The sequence below is a fragment of the Periplaneta americana genome, chromosome 2 (genome assembly GCF_040183065.1).
Source record: "Periplaneta americana isolate PAMFEO1 chromosome 2, P.americana_PAMFEO1_priV1, whole genome shotgun sequence".
Taxonomy (NCBI): domain Eukaryota; kingdom Metazoa; phylum Arthropoda; class Insecta; order Blattodea; family Blattidae; genus Periplaneta; species Periplaneta americana.
In genome coordinates, this window is record NC_091118.1 from 168,989,370 (window position 1) to 169,016,142 (window position 26,773).

General features: G+C 35.3%; 1 protein-coding gene across 1 annotated transcript in view; it reads left to right on the plus strand.

The window, feature by feature from the left end:
* Dad (Daughters against dpp) overlaps positions 1–25,048 on the plus strand; it is a 221,791-nt gene extending 196,743 nt beyond the window's left edge. The window contains exons 4-5 of the mRNA XM_069818868.1: positions 22,730–22,936; positions 24,277–25,048. Of these exons, the coding sequence (XP_069674969.1) occupies positions 22,730–22,936; positions 24,277–24,596 (527 nt within the window). The 3' untranslated portion in view covers positions 24,597–25,048. The remainder of the gene's footprint in view (positions 1–22,729; positions 22,937–24,276) is intronic.
* Positions 25,049–26,773: the final 1,725 nt, after the last annotated feature.

The following is a 26,773-nucleotide window of genomic DNA, read 5'->3' on the forward strand; positions in this document are numbered from 1 at the left end:
AGCGCCTGTGGGTAGGCAAACCAACATACATGTCGTGGAGTTACGGAATCGGCCTTGGCCGCAAATTGCATCTATAGGCTGCGAAAGAAGAGGAGGCCGATGCTGGAATTCCTCTTTAGAAGCATCAAAGACAGAGCCGACAGGCGAAGAGACACGAGAGAAAAGAGAGAGAGAGAGACAGAGACAGAGAGAGAGGTAAACATGAGGGAGCTGCTGCACATCTCTGCTGCGTGTAAAGGATGAACGTATGTGAGGTCGTGGCTGCCCGAAGCTGTGTTGAAGGAATAATTATATCAATTCAAAAGAGAGCAAAATGCGACGGATGATTGCAGGGAGGGTGCTGCTCTTATCAGACACGAAAGCCCGTAAAGAAAGAATCCGATAATAAGTCTTTAGCCAGGGTGGAAACGTCAATTACTGATCAATTCTAAGAATACGATAGCGCTATCCGTGGAATTCCAAACGACCTAATTAAATTTCATTAAATTTAGTGCAGTGTAAAGTTACGTGAAATGTGCCATTCGTAAGCAGGAAATGTTACGTTCTCTCATTCACTGTAGGTAGAAATCAATGTGATTACGAAGGAATTAGCTTCAAAGTTTTTTTTTTACGAAGCTTCACATCCACACGGTCATCAGGTTTAAAGGAGTGTTCCTGTCCGGAATGTCGCTTGTTTGCGTCAGACTGTCTTCCATAGAAATTGACATAGTAAACGGACTAGTCGTGAGCTATTGTGCAAGATTTATGTGCCAGAGGACTTGTTTTCGACTCCCGAGATCGGCTTTCATAGCTGGATTTCTTCAGATAGGCTCCTCTAATGATGACATAGACTTACTACTTTAAATAGAGCAAGATTTTCTCCTTCGAAACCATGTATCGTTGTCAATTCGCCCTAACATTACATTAACGCAGAACGCCCACATCAGTTGAACGCATAAGTACATAAATGTGCTCCCTTAATCTGTTTTCAGCTGAAGTGGCTCATCAGATATTAAATCTCTACTGCATGGTGGAGGATGTGTTACAGTGCTGACTGACAAGGCCGCACTCTCCCTCTTAATAAAGGGGGAGATGATTGTGAATTGGCGGAGTGACTGTGAAGGAAACGGAAGTACCTCCAGGAAAATATCCTTGCCCTTCTTTACGAAAAATTTCACTTAGAATCTTTAGCATTTTAACACAGTCTCTGGCTTAATAAGTAAAAAAAATAGTAAATGTGTTGCTTTACACAGGGTGGAAATAATATATTTTTTTAGTTGGTTATTTAACGACGCTGCATCAACTACTTGGTTATTTAGCGTCGATGGTATTAGTGATAGCGAGATGGTATTTGGCGAGATGAGGCCGGGAAATCGCCATAGATTACCTGGCATTCACCTTACGGTCGGGGAAAACCTCGTAAAAAACTCAACCAGGTAATCAGCCCAAGCGGGCATTGAACTCGCGCCCGAGCGCAACTTCAGACCGGCAGGCAAGCGTCTTAACCGATTGAGCCACGCCGGTGGTTTGGAAGTAATATAACTGTGTATATTTTAACAGCTTACACAGCTTGTATAGAGTACAATAAAAAAATTCTAATACCATATTAATCCAAAATGAATACTTTTTTGAGAAAAAATATTTTTCCCTAAATGTTAACACTCTTTTACTCAGTAAATACTATCCTTACCAATTGAAAGGTACACGGGAAAAGCGAACAATGTCACATTTGCATTAAAGGTCAGATAGTGATCTATTTCAGTATATTACTGCAAAATTGATTGATGTTTCTACTTGAAATGAAGGAAATTATAAAGTGTTTACGAGGTTTTAATTCTCCTTTACCACTTTTGGTAAAAATAACACTAAAGTTTACAGTAATACAGTGAATTAGATAATGACATCACCCTTAACAGCATTGTGACATTGTTCGTTTTTCCCGTGTACCCTTCAATTCTGATTTTACTCTTATCAATAGGGAAACTGATAAGGAGTGATTGAAGTATTTTCAATTTTTAAATAAATGAACAGTTTTCTTACAAATTAAATAGAAAATAAACGCGTATCATTACATCCTGCCATTAGGAAGTCTGACAACTCTATTGCAGTAACTAAGGGACAGAGTGCTACTATTCAGACCTTAATTCATGTATGTAATCATAGGTGAGCCTGCAATATATTGTTGCCGAACTACATAGACTTTCAGCCTAATTTTCTAATTAACCATGCACTTAATAAGATAATGCGTAATAGGTTTTTATTTATTTTGACGTATTCCATTACCGCGTTCAATCTGCAAAGTTACATCACTTTCATTCTGTATTAGTCTATATTAGAGGCTGTCGTTCTGTGTGATCTGCTTGTACTTGGATACAATGGAGACTAAATTCGTATATTCGCAAGTTAAAATCCGGCGAGGGTGATACATTCTCCAAGAACTAAAAATTATTGATATAATTCTCTTCAGAATAAAATAAAAGGTGAGAAGTCCATGTCTTTAAAGATCTGGCCCTGAGTGAGAGAACTTCAGACCATCTTCCGCTGCAAATAGCATTCGCCCAGCATCCCTAAGCTTTTTGTGCCCCCATACACCATTAAATCCGTATATGATGCCTTTTATGGTGGTGTGTCGTACCTCATAATTTAATTGTATCTTATGTCCCCGTCAGGATGAGGGAAGAACCTGGGAGCAGGAGTCCGTGCCTCTCTTTTAGATAAGTTTCTAGTATCCACCACCGCTGCCATCTACCAAATTTTGGACAAACCGCGAGGAACACCCGCCATGGTGGATGATCGATTTGGCGCTGTACGAACACAAGTGATGTCCTACTTTCGAAACGGAGATGATAATGGAAGGGGAACTGTGGAATTCGTTAGTGTAATGACGAAGAGAAAACGGCAGATGCCCGAAAAAATCCTTCACAACTTTGGCTTTGTCCAGCACATAAATGCAACTCCGTGATCACCGATATTTGAACTCGGATCCGCGATTGTCGTTAGTGCTATGCAACCTGAGCTACTAAGATTTTCTCCAAGCTCTGTATTTTTTACTTTCATTTCATCATTACAGCCGTTCGTGCTTTTGGCATCATCAAGTCTGAGTTAGGGGAGAAATGTTACCTGGATCTTGAAACTCTACTGATACCAGTACATGGAGTTGAGTCACTAACCGATCATACAGTGGGGATGCTAGAAGGAGCTCTTTACTAGTGGTATAGCTAATATTTATTTTTTTAATTACCAGCACTGAATATCAAGAAAAGCAAGGTCTCTTGAGAACGTACTGTATGATGTTGACAGTACTTACCATAATTGAATTAATAATGAAAGCATGGCAACATCAAATCAAGAAAAGGCAAGTCTCTTGAGAAAGTACAATATGATGTTGACAGTACCATAATTGAATTAATAATGAATGTATGGCAACATCAAATCAAGAAAAGACAAATTCTCTTGAGAAGTTTACTTAGTTCTTTTATTTATATTCTGTCACACTGTGTTTATCCTGCAGTATTTAGAAATGTAGAGAAATAGTTCAGCTCTAACTGTTTAAAATTTTTATTACAATACATAGCCGAAGTTTGAAGTGTTATACTTTAGATTATAATTCATGGCAGGTCGGAATGGAATTCAGAGTACTTCTGTTGAATCCCCGTCTTTCGTCAGATATTTTTCTTACTGAAATGATGTCTTATTTGAACATTTTAAAATGTGACATTGCCGTTAATTTCCAATTGTTTTAAGTGGAATAACATTGTGCAACAGAGAGTTTTCTAAATGTGTTTTGAATCCAATCTGTAGAATTAAAAGTATCTTGTTAATATACAGTAGTGAGGATCGAAATTATGTTCTGTCACGCAAATTTGTAACATTTCGGAATGGGTTTCACATATTTGGCCGTAAGTGTGTTTTGATTCCTGTCTTTCATTGCCTATTTCATTACCAAAGAATTAACTTTATTGGTACATCGTAAAACGTTACATTATGAGTAACACAGCTGGTTTACTACGTCTCTAAGTTGGAATAATATTGAGAATAAGAGAGTTTTTTTCCTAAGATTGTTTTGAGTCACAACTATGCAACTGAAAGTCTCATACCAATATACAATAGCGAGTGTAAATATTTTGTTCTGCGAGACATAACTTTGTGAAAATTCTAAATTGTATCCATATACTTGAACTTAAGTAGCCTATTCGATTTCTGTCTTCCATTGCCTGTTTTCAGTTACTAAAATGTCATATTCATTGGTACATCTTAAAACTCAGTAAGACAGACATATTATAATAGAAATACTCAGAAATAAAGGCTTCGTGTTAGTGTACAATAGTGAGGATAGGAACTATAAGCTGTAGGTCGTAATTTTTCGGCGATTCAGAGTGGGGTCCATATATTTGAATTTATTTGTGTTTGATTCTTGACTTCATTGGTTATTTTCATTACTAAAATGTCTTCATTGGTACATCATGAAACGTCAGAGATACTTGAGAACAGATTTAGGTGGACATAATACTAAACATTGAATTCTCTTATTGTACTTTGAAGTCAGAATTAAATATTTCGTGTTAATATACAGTAGTGAGAATGGAAATTGTGTTCTGTGTGTGGGTTATAATTTTGTGTTAAATCGAAACGAGGTCCATATACTTCAGTGTGTTTGATGCCTGCCTTCCATTGCTTATTTTCAGTACTAAAAGTCTTCATTGTTACGACTTGAAACGTTACATTGCCAATAAAGCAAATATTTTAGTACGAATTTTAAGTAGGAACAATATTACTTGAAAAGCTTTAACTACTAAAACTCATGAAATTATAGATTAAATGCGTTACGCGTGATGGGTTATTTGTCTTTTGTAAAACACGACGATTTTTTTTAGATGTCAGGTTCTTGGCCGCCTAAATTGACTAGGAGCCAACGTTACAGGTTTCATATCTTTCGTTCCAGTGGTAGTGTTGCATGTGGTGGAGAGGAGTACGGGATGCTGGAGTTGGAGCTGGGAGGGGGGGACTTGGTGAACGGCAGCAGTGGGGGGAGACTGGGGAGTTATGTCATTGAGAGAATTGTGGAGTCCTCAAGACGATGGCGCCTAAAATTAGGAATGACCTCAGCAAGCAGGCAGGCAAGCAGTCAGACCCTCTAAGCCACGCCCACAGGATTCGTCACGTGACCAATGTCGCCGCATATTAATTAGCTGGAAGAAGCAGCATCTTCTCCCCTCCCTTTCTCTCTTCTCTCGTTGCTCTCTCCCGTCCGTTCTACTGTCTGTTTAGAATTCTCCGCTTTCTCTTCTACAAACCGGAGACCAATGAAGCATTGAATTAGTGTAGATGTTGAGAGTGCACACGTCGTCGTCTCCGGTTAAATCCATGGAGACGTGAGGTTGAAGGTCTCTGCGTAACGAAACTCGAAAATATTTGCTAATAGATTTCAAGTATGTCGTCTGGTTTCTGCCATTTTTAATTGGAAACGTCTTCATTTTTCAGAGATGCATAGGAAAATTAAAGAAACGGTTCGTTTGAAATCACCAGGGACGTCGCTAGGGGGTGCGAAAGGGTGCGCAAGCACCCCATAAAAAATCGGAGCACCCCGTTCCGCACCCCAAAGGGCAATTTATTAAAAAAAATATTAGGCATAAGTTATTTTGAAGAACAAAAACAAACAATTTCTTGGATGTGAAAAAACTACGTTCCGTAATAATATCGTTATGGATATGCTGACCAATAATTTATTTTATTTATTATTTATTTATTATTAATATTTGTGTGCTGAACAACAGCCAGAGGTCAATTATAGTTCAGCACAATACACAAAACAGAAGATACAAAGGTGCAAAACAAAATAAATATTATCTTAAATAAACAAAAACATACATAAATAAAATTGAGAACAAGAACAGTAAAAACTAATAATCAAAACGAAACTAAACCTTAAAAGGATCTAAATTGTGCCCATGCAAATTGGCATATCTTATGCATCTACAGACTGGAAAAAGTGATTTTGAATTTTTGTTATAAAAATTTTTTTGAAATCTTAAACCTTTTGTAGGAATACAAAGGCTGATATTGTTTATGATAATAATAATAATAATAATAATAATAATAATACAGTGTAATATTAATAAACAGATGTATAGTATGCGCGCAAGTGCATGAGAGAACATTTTGGATTTTTTACGTACCACATTTTTACAACTCGCACCCCATTTTTAAATCTCGCACCCCATCCGCACCCCCCTTCCCCTGATCCTGGCGACATCACTGGAAATCACACATAAATAATTTATTGCTTTATATTTTACTAAGTATATATTTTAAAAGTTAATTTTCTGTAAATTTGTGTCACAGGATAATTTTAGCTCTCAAATTATCCGAAAGTATTTTCGAACTGGTGAACAATTTATTAAAATCGATGCGTATTTCAAACGTGTATAACTTTATCAATTTTGTGTATATTATTTTAAAGCACTACAACTTTTGTTCGATAGCTTTTTTTTCCGTTTCGGGCACATGTTACTAGTATGTAAATAATTATAGCTCTGAGCTAGAAATTTTTGGAAACATATGGTTTATACAATATAAAGAAACATCCCATACGTGAGTCGATTTCAAGGAAATAACTGTTCTTTGCTAATTTTACCCGAGGGCTAGTAATGTACCGTTGTTTTTAGAGTAAAATTCTGACATGCCATATGTGTTTTCTCCGAATAGCTTATTCCTATACACAAACTATGGTAATTCGTCCTGAACAGACGGGCATCCATGAAACATGCCAAAAACCATGTATTCACAATGCTCAAAGCAAATATGTCTGCCAGTACCTATAAAATGTGTTATAAGGTATTTCAGACGTAGTAGAGCCTATAAGAAATATGTAATTACTTTAGTATTGCTGCTAAGACTAGTGTTCATACAACCATTAATGCGACCTTAATATTGCATTGTCTTGAACATGTGAATGAAAATATCACATAATTTTTGCTCCCATGAAATTAAAATATCACGATTGTTAATTTCTTGTTATTTCAGCTAAGAACCTCTTTTCCTCATCTACAGTTATGACTCGTATTAACTTAAAAAAAATAATTTTTAGAATGGTCTCACGTTTGGAATAAATGCCTTCAAGGGCTGAAATAATCTCTGCGCTAAGTTTATATATGCAGACAACCGACCTTTTCTGAACCGAGAGGCCGACAATTTAATATCTCCGACGTAATTGAACCCTTCACCCCATTAAAATCGCTTCAGTTACTCCTCGTTATTCCTAATGACGTTGTTTGGGGGGAAGGGAGAATTTAGTATGGTCGACGTGCTCCCTTCACAAATGACAGAATAAAGGTTTAATTGCACTGACATTGAAGGAGGAATACTTTCAGTATTAAACTACCATTTCTAGTAATACGTTAAAACTTATTAGAGAGAGTAAATTACATTAACAGTTCTAGGTAATACTAGTTTATTTCATTTAAATCTATTCTAGTCTCAGATATAATAATAATAATAATAATTATTATTATTATTATTATTATTATTATTATTATTATTATTATTATTATGTGGTTTAGGCGTAATAGATCGACTATTGATTAGATTTTTTTGTATTGGACAGATATTGGAGAGAAAATGGAAGTGTAAGGATACAGTACATGAGTTATTCATAGATTTAAAAAAGGCATATGACTGTGTTAAGAGAGAAGTTTTATTAATATTCTTATATAATTTGGTATTCCCAAGAAACTATTTCGATTAAAATGTGTATAGGTGAAACGCAACAGCAAAGTCCGTATAGGCCAATGCTTTTTCCAATTCACTGCCGGCTAAAGCAAGGAGATGCACTATCATCTTTACTTTTTAACTTTTCTCCAGACTATGCCATTAAGAAGTCCAGGATAACAGAGAGGATTTGGAATTGAACTGGTTACATCAACTGCTTGTTTATGCGGATGACGTGATTATGATAGGAGAAAATCCACAGACTGTTAGGGAAAACACGGGAATTTTACTTGAAGCAAGTAAAGAGTTAGGTTTGGAATTAAGTCCCGAAAATACAGAGTGTATGATTATGTCTCGTGACCAGAACATAGTACGAAATGGAAACATAAAAACTGGAAATTTCTCCTTTTAAGTAGAAAAGTTCAAATATCTTGAAGCAACAGTAACAAATATAAATGACACTCGGGAGGATATTAAACACAGAATAAATATGGGAAATGGGTGTTATCATTCGTCTGAGAAGCTGTTGTCATCCAGTCTGCTCTCAAAAAAAGCTGAAAGTTAGAATTTATAAAACAGTTATATTACCGGTTGTTCTGTATGGTTGTGAAACTTGGACTCTCACTTTGAACAGAGGCTAAGGGTATTTGAGAAGAGGGTGCTTAGGAAAATATTTGGGGCTAAGAGGAATGAAATTTGCACACATTGTATTCTTCACGTGGCATAATTAGAAACATTAAATCCAGACGTTTGGGATGGGCAGGGCATGTAGCAAATGTAGGCAAATCCAGAAATGCATATAGGCCTAGAGTGTTAGTTGGAAGGCCGGAATGAAAAGACCTTTGGGGAGGCCGAGACGTAGATGTGGAAGGATAGGCCTAATATTAAAATGGACTTGAGGGAGGTGGAATATGATGGTAGGGACTGGATTGATCTTTCTCAGGATAGGGACCGATGGCGGGCTTATGTGGAGGCGGCAATGAACTTTCGGGTTCTCTAAAAGCCATTTGTAAGTATTATTATTATTATTATTATTATTATTATTATTATTATTATTATTATTATTATTATTAAAGTATTCACAAAAGCACCATACTTTATTTTAAAATAACTAAAATGTAACTAAATTTTATAATTTTAAAACTTTCAGTCAGCGTCTGTTCAAGCGTGTTCCTCTTTTATTTACTGCCCTCAAGTTGAGATTGTCGTTGAGGTTTTATTTTGACCCATCATATCTTCATAACTATTTCTCTCTCTTTCTAATCTCTTGGTATTCCACTAGCCTTGCCTTACATTATGTAACTCCTCTTTCGTTTCTGTGTTTGTATAACCTTGCTCGTTTGCAACCGCCCGCAGAAATCGGAAGATTTAATTCAATCTTAATAACAATACATGCTTCGACATGATGCATAGTTGTGAAATTGTTAATAAGTGATGGTCAATTTGAATTATTTCATTGTTAACGCCTGAGATCAACTGCTTATGCTATTCCGCACAACTCCAGCGTCAGAGAAGTTGCCATCCGATCACGGCGGATTTGTTTCCGTTTGAGCAAGCACATTCCATTATTACCAATTTTCACAGTGAGTGAACCTTGTAAACAGTTACTAGTTTTGTAGTTCACAAAGTGTGAGTAATATTGTACATAATTTTATTTTATATTGCTTTCGTTTTTACACGAAATTAATATTACATACATACATACATACATACATACATACATACATACATACATACGTAATCGATAAGCATACTTCTGACAGTGGAAGTTCTATTTTTTTCCTTGGGATATGATTTAGCTTGAAACGTTATAATATGTAAAAATATTTACTCATGAAGAACCTATGATATACAGGAACATCATTTTATTTTTACTAACATTTTTAATATTAACCTGTCTATACCTTCAGAGAACCGGAAACACCGCTTGCTCCCCCCTCCAAGACTGGAGTTCGATGATACTGGCGTAAAACACAAATCACTCTACTAGGTATAGGAAGGAAGAAAAGTAGTTCATCCATTTACGTAAACTAGAAAATATCGCGATTTTGAGTTTGATAACTTTCATTAGGTTTTTCTTTAATCAAAGCACAGTACTGTATTAAGAATAAGTGTTTTTACTCACGAAGTGAGTTATCCATGCGAACGTATTCATTATGCGGTGTATATTATACTGTCTACAGCACATTAGCGTACAATATAGAGAAAGAAGTTAAATTGAGAAATAATCATAATATGAATATTTAAACACAATTTTGAAAATGGTGGCCGTTCATTTCGATACAGGCTTCAGTTTTTTTTGTGCATATTATCGCACTATAGACCATTGCATCTAATTCCAATTGCCAGTTTCGTCCTTCGTACTAGTAACTCATGTTGAAATAATTCTGTACCTACTCTACGTACTGTAAATTCAATCTTCACTTCTGCCCGACCCGAAAAGATAAAATTACTCAGACATGCTATCTACTGTCCGTCCAAGTGGTTATGCCGCAGGATTGTAGAAAGGGAGGAAATCACGTGACAGTTAATTACTTAACGAGGCCCTTTTATTTAAGTTAAATTAAACAGCTGTATAATATAACGTAAACGTCCAATTCCTAAGAGAAATTAATGTTTTCAGAAAAGAGCTAAAACAGCCCAGCTTTTACAGAGGGGCGAGCAGAAGCAGGTGGGGGAAATCGGGATGCGACGTAGGCAAACGGACAGTACCTGTGCGAAAATATGATTCAATATTGAAAGCTCTTTCGTCACTGGAAAACGCGAACATATTTCTGGAACGTACTATACTCAGTAACTCAGTACTGCTTACTATCTGCGGTCTTGGTTCTGTGTTGAGTTGGAACTTCATTAGTAGAAGGGGTGGGAGTGAAGTACATTCAAAATCTCAGGTACAATAAAAATTGAAGTAAAAATAAAATGATGTTCCTGTACAACTGCATCTTACACTTTTTTATGAAACCAAATCGAGCAATTTATCTTGGGAAGTAAGAGTCTACTTCTTTTCATATACAGTAATTCACGTATCCGCGGGAGATACGTTCCGAAACCTATCGCGGATAATAGCAAACCCTATAGGCCTACGAGTAAATATCCCGTTGGTAGATTGCTGCTATTCGGCACGTGTCAGTACAGTGAAAAGTAAATAGTCGGGTAATGCCACGAAGGACAGCGTTGTTGATTGGTATTACCACAGTCTATGAATACAGAGTGCGACTTAATTCTGTATTTTCAAACTTCATATTAAGAGATATGTAAAAAAAAAGTATAGGCTATGCACATGTTCAACATAAAATTATCACACGAAAACTAAAATTCCTAACATTCACGTGTCGATGTCACTGGACGTTATACACACATCTGATTACGCCTGCGAAACCGTTAAATACCTCCCGCATGTCTGGACTGATATTTGAGCTGCTTAAAAAATGAACGGCTTAAATCATACTCCTTATGTCCACAATTGTGTTCTCATATAAGTAACAGTCTCTCTTCCGTGCTGTATACAGCAGCTCTGAGTTAGTGTTCTGGAATATTTGCCACAGTGTGTGTGGTGGAGTGCTTCAACTCGTCAATTGTAGGTTTGCTCAAGAACTCTTTCCTTCAGATAGCTCTACAACCAGTAATGTGCTGGGTTAATATCTGGCGATCTTGCAGGCCAAGTTACAGGAAAGTGCCTGCTGATAATACGGTCAGAACAATCACAAACAAACTCGTTGTCATAGTGATGCAAAAATCCCACGTCTAGTGTAATAAGCCAATGCCAGAATTTTTAAGATTGTGTAGAAAATAAAGGGAATATGACCAATTAAAGCTGCCTCTTACGCAGTGACATCACCAGGATCAGGGCAAGGGAGGTGCGGATGGGGTGCGAGTTGTAAAAATGTGGTACCGGTACATAAAAAATCCAAAATGTTCTCTCATGCACTTGCGCGCATACTATACATCTGTTTATTAATATTACTATGTATTATTATTATTATTATTATTATTATTATTATTATTATTATTATTATTATTATTATTATTATTGTTCATCATATCCATAACGACACATTAAGGGACGTAGTTTTTTCACATCCAAGAAATTGCAAATTAAGCTTTCAGGAATAACTCCCTGTAAAGTTAATTTGAATAATTTCGAGGGAAAAATTGTTCCGGGGCCGGGTATCGAACCCAGGACCTTTGGTTAAACGTACCAACGCTCTCCCACTGAGCTACCCGGGAACTCTACCGGACACCGATCCAATTTTTCCCTCTATATCCACAGACCTCAAAGTGGGCTGACAACCGTCAAGCAACCAACATTTGAGTGCACACTAACTCTGTGTGACTTTAAATTGTGGTTTTCTGTTACGTACAGTGATGTGTATTATGCAAATTAAGCTTTCAGGAATAACTCCCTGTAAAGTTAATTTGAATAATTTCGAGGGAAAAATTGTTAGTGTGCACTCAAATGTTGGTTGCTTGACGGTTGTCAGCCCACTTTGAGGTCTGTGGATATAGAGGGAAAAATTGGATCGGTGTCGGGTAGAGTTCCCGGGTAGATCAGTGGGAGAGCGTTGGTACGTTTAACCAAAGGTCCCGGGTTCGATACCCGGCCCCGGAACAATTTTTCCCTCGAAATTATCCAAGAAATTGTTTGTTTTTGTTCTTCAAAATAATTTATGCCTAGTATTTTTTTTAATAAATTGCTCTTTGGGGTGCGGAAAGGGGTGCTCCGATTTTTTTATGGGGTGCTTGCGCACCTTTTCGCACCCCCCCCCCCCAGTGACGTTCCTGCTCTTACGTTTGGCAAACTCTATATATTCGTTTCTAAATACAAGGTTTGACGCGTCTGAGTTTTTGTTCTTCATTCAGTTTTACTTGTAATTATGCGTTACTTTAGAATAACCATATAACGTATGAAATTCCTACGACGAACGTTGCGTGGAAACAGGTAATCCATAAGAATTCGCAGAGTTGGCGCCTACGCCTGAAGTAATCGAGTATGGCACAACAATGGGAGAGGAAAAGAGTGGATACATAGGAGTCGCGCATTCCTAGCGTGAGTTATTTACGGATCCTGTGTAACTTGTGAGGCTGTATATGACTATTTTAATAGGTAGGATGTTGCTTGTATTTGGTTGTTTTGTTCGTAGTCCATGGTCCGTGCCAAATGTACCTTGGCTGGCCGAACGGGCCACGCGTAAAGAATACGTAATTACTACAGGAGGGACAGAGAGCGAGCGAGAGTAGAGAGGACGTCAACAAGAGCTTACTAGACGCGCTCCAGGCGCGCTGGGGGTTGACGTCAACACCGGCAGACCTTAACCCTGAAGGACCAGGCGAAGGAGAGGACGCGATAGTACAGTCGTGAAGAAATAAAATTAACTTCTGAATAATTTGAGACCCAGAAACTCGTAGCATGTACGGAGGAGGTGAAATAACTTTATTCTCTTCATTATTATTAAGTAGTTCTAGTTCAGAATGTTCCATAATCCGACCGCGGTGTACGCAACGACTGCCAATGGAATCAAAGTATTTCCGTTGTACTTATAATTAAATATAATTTTGCTTAACGAAGCCAACCCAGATGCGTCACGTCTAAACTATAGTAGAGCATATTTATAATTTGTAAGAAAGGGTTTAAGAGTGTAGATACAGTTTAACGCCTTAAAAAAATCGATTTTTCAAAATAATTTTTAAAATATGCACAAACTATTCAAGTTCATTTTGGTAAAACAGTTGTTTTAATAATTGTATTACTTTTAAAATTATGAAGTTCAATGCAAGACGCTGCATATGATACTATATTGCATATTATATCTTTAACTCTCTTTTTCCGGCAACTACATTTTGAAAATCCATTTATGTGATCATTCCGAAACTACTGAACAGAATTTTATGATTTTTTTGCACGTTTATATACATACTATCTATAAAACTGTCCAGAATGAAGCCCCTCTGTTAAAAAAAATACGATTTTGACCCAAAATGCATTGGAAAATTTTCACATTCAATTTAAATATAAATTAAATATAAGATTATTCAAAAGTAAGTTCCTATTTTGAAACAGCTGTACCTTCTGTACATATCAGCAGTTTGGTTTCATATAGGTACCATTACTGTTTAGAAGGTTTGGTTTTTTTTTATCGACGCGAGTTTCGTTGCTATGGTAACTGTATCACGCTTGTATAAACAATAATTGTTGTTCAGAATACAGGGCAGTAGGAGGGTAATTTTAATAATTTTTACAATGATTTTACTTTTACATGATATCAAAGTTACTGTCTGCTGTCTTTCTACGTCACATTTCATAATAGGACTCTATTTCTATGAATAAATTTAAAATGGACAAACAAAAATAGTGGCTGTAACCGGGAAGCGATATTTTCAAATGTTGCAAGACTTTCCAATACCAGCGTTACAGAATCATGAAATCGAAAACATTGTTTTCATGCAAAACGGTGCTCCACCTTACATACACAATAATGTAAAAACACTATTGGGTAACGTAAAACTAACTAAGACCCCTTGTGTAATAATTATGAAATGATATATATGATATGATATGATATGATATGATACGATATATATGATATATGATATGATATATGATATGATATGATATGATATGATATGATATGATATGATATGATATGATATGATATGATATGATATGATATGATATGATATGATATGGTATGGTATGATATATGGTATGATATATGGTATGATATGATATGATATGATATGATATATGATATGATGCATGATATGATATGATATGGTATGGTATGATATGATATATGATATATATATGATATATGATATGATATATGATATGATATGATATGATATGATATGATATGATATATGATATGATATGATATGATATGATATGATATGATATGATATGATATGATATGATATGATTATTCATACATCATATATATATATATATATATATATATATATATATATATATATATGTAAGACAGATCCTTTACAATTCTATATTATCCCAGATCTGCCTTACTTTACAATTTTAGTCACCTGTGCCAAGTCTCACAACTTAAAAAAAAAGCTACACGCACATATACACACTACAAGATCAATTTAATACACCATTACTTTTAACTTTCTTTTCCCATTTCATCTTCACTATCATTAAAAATTTGCCCAATTTATTTAACTCTCTTATATTAGTTATATTACATATTTTCTTATATGCTACATATCTATTCATATTCTGAAATTTATTATTTATCCACTTTTTCCTTGTATTGTCTGTTTCTTGACATTCCAAATTAATGGAGTAATATGAATTTTCTTCTCTTGGGACTAAGAAAAACTGAAAATAATCAACATATTTAATAAATAACAGTGTGTAGTTCAAAATGAAACGATAACTGATATTATATGATAATAATGCCGTGTCACTACACTACACTTGTTAATGTGTATTAAAATGATTTGTATATTTAAGTGTGACTATTAATATTACTATTTTTGTCATTGTTTCATTGTGTATTTCACTTCTGGTAGTGTGAAAGAGAAGGCCTCGTGGCATTAACTCTACCAGAATAAATAAATAAATAAATAAATAAATACATTAATTAAGTTCTTTAGAAAACTTATTTGAGTGCCATTGATACAAACTCAAAAAACATCTGAGAGCACACTAAAAATTGCAAACAGATTGATATCATGTAACACGTAATTTAAATTGATTGAAATGCACTGAGGGTCCCGGGGACCCCCGTTATGCATAGAAGAATAAATGGGATTTTAACTCTGTCTTTTCTAGAATTTCTACATGAACTCTCTGGTATTTGAGCCCGCGTTACTGTAGAGAAGAGCAGATTGCTATCCCTTCGGCTAAGGATACGCTAGACTTTAGTTGTAATTTCATTTATGAGAGACTATAATTGTTACAATTTCATCTTATTGTATCGACTAATTTTTGGTAATTTTATTAGCTTAAGACAATGCACCTATCATTCCGTCAGTTTTTAATTTAAACTCTAAATTGTGGGAAATTTTTATCTAACAGGATTACATGCAGTTTCATTTTTGATGGCTGTCTGTTGAAAATGAGTAGAAAGGGGATCGATTTCCGCTCAGGCAGGATGTCTCAACATAAACTATTGTAGGCCTTTAAAATGCGACAGAGAGGCGCCGTGGCATCCGGTTCTCACCCAATAGCCGAGTTATAATGGATGCGATCGCAAGGATCTTCAATCTAGGCCGGGAGTCAAACCGAAATCGTCTCAAGGTCGTCGAGGAAAATATTGGAAGACGCTCTGAGATGTTCGGTTTTGTCAGCACACCAAGGCGTAACCTTTTTTGAATGATTTAATGCTTAAAGCAGCAGAATTATTCCGTGACAGGTGAATCACAAAGTCGTGAAATAGTTACGTAAAGTTCAAAGTCAATTTCAAACGGCACGACATGACAACACTGCCAAAATGTTTAAGTTAAATGTAATGAAATTATTATTATTATTATTATTATTATTATTATTATTATTATCATTATTATTAAAATGGATTTGAGGGAGGTGGGATATGATGATAGAGACTGGATTAATCTTGCACAGGATAGGGACCGATGGCGGACTTATGTGAGGGCGGCAATGAACCTGCGGGTTCCTTAAAAGCCATTTAAGTTATTATTATTATTATTATTATTATTATTATTATTATTATTATTATTATTATTATTATTATAACTTGAGGATTGATTGTTATTCATAGCTTATATTCAATTCCTTTCATTAGATGCACTTCAATTTTATACCAAATTGTATTTACTTATCCTACGTAATTGCATTATTCTAATTTATTTAGACGTTACACCAATCATAGAGATTTTCTCAAATCACTTGTCACTTTTTATTTGTGAGACAACGTAATAAAGTGGAGTTTTAATAAAATTTGGCATATCACACAATATACGTACAGGTATAGAATTTAAGATCCCCCTAATCTAAATTTATCTGCTATACTCAATGCTTTTTTTTCTCCTAGAGAAAAGGTGATGGAACTTTGTGTAAAATTTATTGGAGCGGGCGGGAAGATGATTACTGTCATATGCACCGGGAATTGAAAGCCTAAACGGAGTGCCGAAAAAAATCATGTTAACATAATTAACCCTTTTCAGGTATAGCTCCTTGTAAAGCTGACTTGAATAAATTGTTCCAGGGCCAGGTATCGAACACGGGGCCCTTTGGCTGAGCGCACCAATGCTCTACCTACAGAGCTACCCAGGAACTATACCAAACCACGGATCAATTTTCCCCTTATATCCACATACCTCAAGTGGGTTGACATCTCCAGATTCCAGCGTTGTATGCACGCTAAGCTCTGTGTGACTTAAATTGTGGTTTTCTGTTATCGAAACAGGTTGGGTTAACAAAATAATAAATTAGTTTGTAACAAAGGTATTTACTAAACTGCATACAGTACCCAAAGTATTAGAGGAATTCCCATAGCATAGCCATTTCTTCAGTATTTTTTTTATTTCCTGTTACGCTCTCTCCTTGCAGCGTGAAAATGTTGTATTCATACATTGATATGAAACTATGTTAGAGAAATAGAGGCTCTACTTAAAATAATATGAGAAAAGAGATTTCCTGTAGGTCCTTCCCTTTAATTCATTAAGACCCACTTGATGGGTTAATCGGATTTTAGAATTAATAGTTTCGATTAATCGATTAACTCGACAGATCTATTAGCCTATATATAGCCTGTATAGTGCTAGCTTCGAAATAGTCATTTATATAGCCCACATATGCCGGTGTGTTGCTATTTTACAAACATTTACTTTTTCCGCCACTAATTTTTGTTACATTAAGTCACGTATTCAGTGCACTTAGTAACGTTAATGAATTACTTAAATCAGCTCAGCGTTGTTTACATAAATTCCAGTATAATATAACTTGTCTTTTTGAACAAGGTACAAATTCCACACAGTTGCAGTGAATGCTTTGCAATAAACCAATGTCGGCAGAGACTTGCATCTGTAAAATCAGATTACGCTTCTCTGTATAGTTAAGCGTTGTAGATGATCTTCCCTGCGCATGCTACAACATTCGTTGCGTCATAACCGTCTGTCCTGTCGTAAATCAATGAGTGCAACCGACAACGTAACTAAATAATTCCATGAAGTAAGGCAGTAATGGTTCACAACATTTGAAAGACTGCTACAGTGATCTGGAGAGCTCAGAAATTCACTGGTTTCACATTCACACTATGTTCAATTCATTACTGCATATAAATAAATAAATAAATAAATAAATAAATAAATAAATAAATAAATATCATATAAGAATCATGCATGATTATACAAACGATAACTTAAATGAAGATGGAAGAAATATCTCTGTCTGATTAAAAACGTCCATCCACCATAATAAACAAAGACTGCAATTACTCTAAATTAAAATGTATCTTTTAAATACAGGGCGACGCAAATGTTGCTCCACACTTGAAATAAAACCGAAGTTGATCGTTCTTTTACATTTTAGTCTCATCAGGAGCTCAAGCTGCTTTCCCACTTCATTAACGCAAGATCTTAAGGTCTTTTTGGAACACTTTAATACAACAACATACGTAATTCTGTGTTGTTATCAATCTCGATTAAAACACTTGTTACAAATCTCGAGAGTGCAGTGACTTTTGCATCAGCTTGTAAGCCTATATTATTATTATTATTATTATTATTATTATTATTATTATTATTATTATTACTATTATTATTATTATTATTATTATTATTATTATTATTATTATTATTATTATTATTATACAGTTGAGGTCTGCCAACCATATCAGAAGACAATCTGTAATATTTTTATATACTTGGGACTTCGTGTGTTCAGTTGAAGTTCTGTCTTTTTCACTGAAAATAAAACAAATTTTGAATATTTTTATTGGTTTATTTTACGACGTTTTATCAACTGTTATGGTTATATAGCGTCTGGCTGCAATGAAGGTGATAATGCCAGCGAAATGAGTCCAGGGTCCAGCGCCGAAAGTTACCCAGAATTTGCCCATAATGGGTTGAGGGAAATCCCAGAAAAAACCTCAACCAGGATTTGAACCGGGCCGCTCATTTCACGGTCAGACATGCTAGCTGTTATTCCACAGCGGTGGACAATTTTGAAAATAAATTCTGCTGAAATATATATGTATTAGAGTTCTTTTAATGTATTAAATAAGTAGAAATTTGTTAACATTGTTTAGTATTTGTTTTTAAGGAGTATAACTACGTCCATGCTCAACTCGGGTGGGCATTAGTGTTACTGGCATATATCAGTGCTTCTTATGAAATTTTAAACATTGTCGCAAAACTGCGGTTCATAAGCATGCTATTTGATAGGTTTGGAAATTAATTTATTAAAATTTATACGTGGAAAGAAACTTTACTAATCCGAACGGTACAGTAATTAAGGGAAACTAAGTTGAAGTTCAGTTTCTATTGAAAAGGATAATAATTAGGGGCGTCATTTCAGTTTTTGTTTGGGGGCGGGGGAGGCAAGAATTTTTAAAGAAGGCCATAGGCTATATTGCTTGGCGTACTCCCTCCCTATTTCCTCTAAATGAACTGTTTTATATACCGTAAACTGGGATAAACTTGACCATATAAAAGGGTTTTAAACCATGATATCAGATGCACTAAAGATATTTTTGTAGTTTATTATTTTCTCTTCAATTCTTAAATATTTTTTTATTATTTAAGTCATAGGTAGAACTTACACTATAGTTTAAATTTTTATGGTCAAGTTCATCTCACTCTACAGTATATTTCCAGTTTCCACATATAGAAGAAGTTTTAACTTCTTTTCTTCTTTATATGATACTTAATTTACGTGCACTTGCTGGCAATATAACTAGGTGCGAATAAAGGGACACAAACAATTTTATTGGTAAAGAAATTTTAATTTAAATTAACGGAAAAGTTGCATTTTTATTTACAATAAGAAACAACCACTAAGGTAGCAGAGGGTAACGACTTGGTTTCATTTGAGCAAAGTAATTAACTAGCTCGTCTTTATTTCTTGGCCGTTTATAAAAGTGGAATATTTTAATATAGAAAATACAGTTTCACATTTTTTCTTTAGTAATACTACTCAATTATTACATTTTTTTTAATCTTTAACTCGATGGGAGAATTTTCCCCCGTTTTCTCCCCAATTGATGCCTCTGATAATAATTCGCAGTTAGTTTTCATATCAGACATCGTTCTAAAATCAATCTACTTCTCCAAAGAAACATTGAATACAGAGAATAAAATTGTAGTTGACTCTGTCTCCATTTGTCTTTGTTGGTTGGCTCTACCTGCAGGTTATTCATCTATCCCCTTTTTACCAAGAACATTTATTTTACATAAGAATGTTTTTGAGATATATTTTGTTACTGTATCGGTCTTCATTTGTAGCTGGTGTTAGGGAAATAGGCTATAATTTTATTGTTGATTTTCGATGTGTAACATACTTTACTCAGAAGTACCTAATTTAGTTAAGGACTGTTATGAAAGTGATTGGATTGAATGCCCAGCAGACGTTGTGAGATGTGGTAGATAGATTTTCTTGAGTATTTCAGTTTCTCTCGCCGTTTAGATTCTACCATTACATTTTCTCTCTAGTTTCGAAAAGATTGTAAGAAAGGGATATATATTGTACGTTGTAAAACACGTAAAATTAGGTTTGTGGCTTTTTAGGAAAGATGTGTTGCAAGAAAATTCCTCCATTTCAGTAATTAAATGCCGAAGGGTGGGTCCCCGTAACCCAACCAGTGGCTACGCCCCTGCAATAAAAGGCGCCTTGAATTTTAATGACCCTTAACGATCAATTGGAAGTCGCCGCCGTTGAAACCAACCCTCTCTCCACATTCGATAAATGGCCAAGGCATGGTGTAAGCATGTTACGGTAGAAAAAAAAAGAGTCCGATTCCCAGGAATCGAAGCCCGTTTGTTGGTCTCGGCACCTGACAAAACGTTTCCGTCATTGTCATGGCCGCTGATGGCGAGCAAGAAGTAAGGAAATGGGTCATTGCGGAGTTTCGTGGGCCGAGGGTGGAAGGTAGCGTGCACAGCGCGTTCGTGCACCTGTGGGTGCAGCAAGGAGCCGCTCACTCCGCTCCTCGTCGTGTGATCGATCATGAGCGGTCGGGCGAAGACGAGATTCTGTCTAGCCGGCTGTCGGTCGGCATCAGGGTGAAGGTCGTAGCAGGTGGCATCTGTAGGAGCTAAAAATAGCAATATTGGGGAAACTTGTAGATCTTGATCCATCTTGCCTTCATTGTCACATATCTTCACTTTCTGTGTCAATACTACAAAAATGGGACTAAAGAATTAATGTCATATCTCAGTCAAACACGAGAGAAGAGTTCGGGGCAGAAGAAGATATCAGATGATAAACGACATTAAGATATGTGGATCATATGCTGAGACAAAGAGGAAGACGGAAAATAGGAAAGATTGGAGAATGCTGGGCTTGCAGTGAAAGACCTGCTCTTGGGCAGAAAACTGTCAACTCGTTCAAACATCAGATAGACATCATTCTGTAGGATGATGGTTTAGTAGTGGTTCTGCTCATGTCTATACCCAAGTACCCTTGGTTCAAACCAGATCTGTGTGGTTGAATAGAGATGAGAGTGATTTCTTACCGTTGATTAAAAAATCACGAACACCCCACTGAGTAAGCTGTTCATTAAGGGAAGACGTCGGTGAAATGTTGCTTATTTTTCTAAAAAGAACCCATTTTTTTTATCAGAATAATCAGAGTGACCTTTCATTTATGTATTGGCCAAATTTTAACAACATAATCGTCCTCAAAATTCATGCTTAGTTATATTTCACAATTACAAACAGTTTTTGGTGACGGAAAATCGACATTTTAAAGTCATTTTTCCACACTTGTATTTTTACTGCATTTACTCGCATTCAAATACTATAGGCTCGAACAAACTTCACTAATAAGTTGAAATTTGTTCTGCGTGTTGTAAAAAGTATGGTTAACAAAACTATAGAGCTTTTTTTTTTTTGTCTAAAGTATATATTTTCAAAATTTAAAAAAATGTATAATATAACTACTATCCGGACACTAAGAAAATAGTGAAGAATGGGTAGAATGGAGAAAAATTCTCTCCGGCACCAGGGCCCAAACCCGGATTTTCAGCTCTACGTGCTGACGCTTTTACACTAAGCCACACTGGATTCTAGTTCCAATGCCAGATTGAATCTTTCTCAGTTTAAGTTCTACCTCTCTGTTTTCCCATTGGTGGCCTATCAGCATGTACTGTGTCACAGCATATGTGACAGTGGCACAATGTCCAACACACTATGTACAGAGATGCAGTCATTACGAGTGACTGAGTGGCCAGGATCTGATGGAATAAGCGCAGTCTTAAATCACGAAGTGATTACTTACGCGTATCATATTACTATGATGTACCGAAGTACATATGATTATAATCATATGTTTAGATTGTTACTTAAATATTTGTCCCAATGTGTTATATGAATAAAGTAAAAGTCTAAAGTAGCCTACAAGATTTTAAATGCGATTATAATGCATTTATTCAGGTATTGTAAGATCTTAGTTTTTTCCCCCGCTATTTCCAGTGTGTTACATATTATGTCCTCCTACATTTCAACCTCTTATACACTAATGTTATGCAAATTTCGCTACTATCATGCAGAAATGCAAAGAATACAGAAACTCTGTAACATTTTTCTTGTGCTTGTCATTTCATTAAATCTTTGTTGAGTGGAGTATGCGATTTTAATGAAGAATTTCGTGACAACTCAAGTTTTAAAATGTCTGCTATAGACAATATTATAAAGAATTCTTATTTGTTTTTCTACACTCTATCCTAATTTTAAATAATAATAATTTTAAGTGACATTTCTTAATTGTACTACTGGGAAAATTAATTTTCTTTAATTCCTACATTAATTCAATGTAGCTATATATGATTTTGCTGATATTACAAAATGTATGGTGTTACCATGTATGAATTGAAATGTAATGTATCCCTTTTGTTTGTTTTAGGAGAGGGAGGGGAACGGGAGTGGTGCAAGCTGGCATACTGGGAACTGGCAACTCGGGTTGGTCGTCTCTTCTCCGTAGAACTACCAGCGGTGAACGTATTCACCTCTCTACCTCATGGTGATGGGCTATGTCTCTCCACGTTAGCACAACACACTTACTCCCCACCCCATGAGTCCGTCCGCAGGACACGCGCCAAAATAGGTCTTGGTAAGTAACTTGCCTACGCAATATAGTTGATTCATTTCAAGGATCATAATCCAGCTTTCTCTTCCTTAAATAAGATTGTAGTCTTTATTAACTCTCTCTATGATTGTCAAAATTACTTCAATAGTAATTAATTTTGAGATAAGTACAAACTTATTGTTAAATAATGATTGATAAGAACATGCAGTCTATTCTCCTCTTTCTAAAACTCCTTTTAAAGAATATATATATATATATATATATATATATATATATATATATATATATATATATTTTTTTTTTTTTTATTGAGGGAATAGAACATGGTAAGATTCCATACTATTGCTGTAAAGATTTTCAATTGAAAGAGTCATATCTCCTTTTCGTAATGAGTAGTATGGAAGAAGAAAATAGTAATATGCATTACAAGAGCTGTATGTTGAAGTTTTCATGTTCGAGGAAAAGTTTGAAAAAGCGAAACGTAGTTGGTTTCTGTTCAATGACGGCAAATTTGCAAAACAAAAATATCTATCTTCAACATTGTTGCTTTAAAATGTTTTCTGTGTTCTTTTGTTTTTATTTCTGAGAAAAATTAAGTACCACTTACATAATGCATATAATTCATAAGTACCAGTATGTCTGAAAGTGACATTACAATTCTTCAGACATAGTTGGAAAAACTATTCATGGAAAGAAAAGTAAAGGTTCTGTTGAAATCATAAAAAATGAACGAGGATTCAGTGGTCTAGTTTGTAAGTTTAGTCAATTTGCCTATTATTGACTGTGCTGGTTAATTGTGATAGTTTTAATTTCTTTTTAACCTAAGGACAATAATTTTTTTAAGAATCTTCATCTTCGTGGCGACTATATTGTGATATTTGTGGACACTAAATTACGATTAAATTGTTGTTAACCATTATGTAACAATATGATATTCATCAGCAAGTTGTCTTTTAAATTCCCTACACACAACATAAAATGTGTAGTTTAGCTAAGACGTTAATTTTCTTTCTTCTATACTCTAATATATATTGTAATTCTTATTTTAAAAATGAAAAGTATTAAATTTACTACTTCACTTTTTAACAAAGTAAGTAATTTATTTTAAATACCGTATGCAAAGTATTTAAATTTCCATCCATGATATCAGTGATGCAATTTTATTACATAAATTAAGTGATAGTTCAGTTCCATGAAAAGTGTATGATAAAATTTTAATTTTTAGCATGATGTAGGAATTTTCTTTGCATATGAGTTTACAGGTACATAGATATGAAGGATGATCTTATGTATATGCAGTATTGCTTATCCGTAATTTATTTATCATTTATAAATGAATCTGACATGAATGTTCTGTTTTTCAGGTGTGACGCTAAGCCAGGAGGGAGATGGTGTATGGGCGTATAACCGTTCTGACAGTCCCATCTTTGTAAATTCTCCAACATTGGACGATCCTGAGTCAAGAACACTTCTAGTATACCGCGTACCTCCAGGCCATTGTCTGAACATCTTCAATGCAGACAAGGCAGCGTGCGCTCGTCACTGGGACATTGCCGGTACGGGCCCTGTGGACCCCAACTCAGTGCGCATCAGTTTTGCAAAGGGCTGGGGACCCAAGTATTCACGGCAGGAAGTCACGGCATGTCCTTGCTGGTTGGAAGTGTTACTGGCCCCGTGCAGGTGATGAGTGCAGGAAGTGAAATGCTTAATCTGTGCCATGCCGCCAGCCCGAAGACTGGACTGGACAGCCCTGCTTTTCTTGGTTTACCATCCGTCCTTGCCGTGAATTTTGCGGCCGTGTACTCCAGGTTTACCAAGCGAGCATGTAAAGAACCAGTACGAATTGGGGGAGTCGGGGGAGGGGAGTGTTTGGCAGCTTTGTTAGTTGATGCAGCTGAATCGCGATTGATCGAACACTCCATGTGGTCACCTCTTAGTCATTTGCCTTATAACCACAGTGAGTGCATGCCAACAAGTGTTTTCAAAACAATGTGAAGATGAGTAGGTTCTGAACAATATTGCCCTGTGCAAGAGGGGACATTTCTTTCTCAAGACACAAAATCATTTGTATTAAGTCAAAATTTTCTGATGACTTTGTTACACAAGGTTCCGTAATAAAAAAAAAATGAATATTTTTCCGTGCTCTACTTCATCAGTATATTTATACATGTTAAACTTCTGCTTTGTTAATCAAGAGAAAGAACTGTTTATGCTACTTCACAGTTGAAATTTGTTTAGAGCCTTTCTACGCCTAAATTACAGGGAGAGAGGAGTGACGTCGTTCTCCTCTCCCTTCTTGTTCCAGGAGAGGATGCTAGTCTTTTCGGACTAGACAGTTATCTTGTAACGTAAGCTAACCATGTTATAAACGGAATTTGCTGCGTTGGTTGCCCTCTCAACATTTTTATAATAATGTATAAAATACCATGAAGTCCCCTGAACAGGGTACGAGCTACTGACTGTAATTATTTACTGCTTTATGATTAAGCCCTTGGATGTGTGAGCAGTGCAGTCGGTTTCAGAGTCACTTGTGTTTGTATTGGGGAGATTGGAAATTACTCATTTTCAGTGATTCTTTGTGCTAGCCATGTCTTATTGCGTTATTTATTTTACTTGCTAGTGACGAGAGATTATATTTATAAGGGAAGATGTGAACATTTTCAAATTAATTTAATTACATTGTAGCTTTAAATAAATTTTGTTTAATAAGTTTCTTATTTTTTAATAAAGTGACTTTTATATTTCAATACAAATTCTTTTATATATTCAATACTAAGGCGTTTTTAAGTTATTAAATGAAATTAAATTATGAAAAAATCTGTGCATATTTAAATGGACTATTTGGTTCTGCATTAAGATTTATTTGGTATTTATTGCGAATTACTTTACCCACAGGTAATGGAAAATTCTTGCCATTTTCTGCCTTACGAAAACACTTCTATTGGAATTACGTTTGAAGTTCTATGTTGTTTGTCATTTGTTAAATCTAGACTCTTGCTGGACTGTCATTGTTCATTTTGAACATTTGAATAATGTTCAGTTAGTCTAGTTCTTGGAAACATTAAACTGTTCTGATATGTAATAGATCCACATCAGAATAGTGCCAATTTCATATTGTTTCCAGCAGTTGTATACTTATTAGTTCGGAGTTACTTATGTTCTCATTCACAAGGGATTCAAATCCAATTCAGTACATTGATCTGAATTAAGCTTGGCGCCTTTCGTTATGTGTCATCACCATCATCGTATTTCTCTTCATCTTTAAAACGTATTTCAGCATTCTAAATAGCTGAAATTTCAATTTTTTATTCAACATATTATCATTCGTAATACCATACCTTTGCCGTTTTGTTTCTTATTGATTTACTTTGAATTTACGTACAAGTACACTGGTCCACCTAGTCAGGAAATAATCAGTGCGTCGATAATTATTTTGTTCCAATTTATATCAGGCGAATGCAGTTAATCAGTGGTTGTTATGGCTTTTGAGAACTGCATAATATATTTTTTTTAACTTCTGAAGTATAATTTTATTATTTTGCCTCTTCCTGGAATATAATAGAACGTGCTTCTTAAAAAATGTCATCAGATTTTAATGATTTAGGCTTTGTCAAACATATGTTATAGTAAAAAAAAAAAAAAAAACTTCCGGCAGGATTTCTATTTCCAATGGATAAAGGTTAATTCTTCATTTTCATAAAAGTTCTCAAGTACATTTACTCAGAAAAAAAAAGAAGGGCTTTGAAAAAGAAACTTTTTTTTTGTTATGCTGGTGATGCACCATACTGCCTTGTCTATTAAAAATTGATGCATTACTTAGTAATGAGTAGACTTCATGGAATTGCCACGAGAATCGTAAGC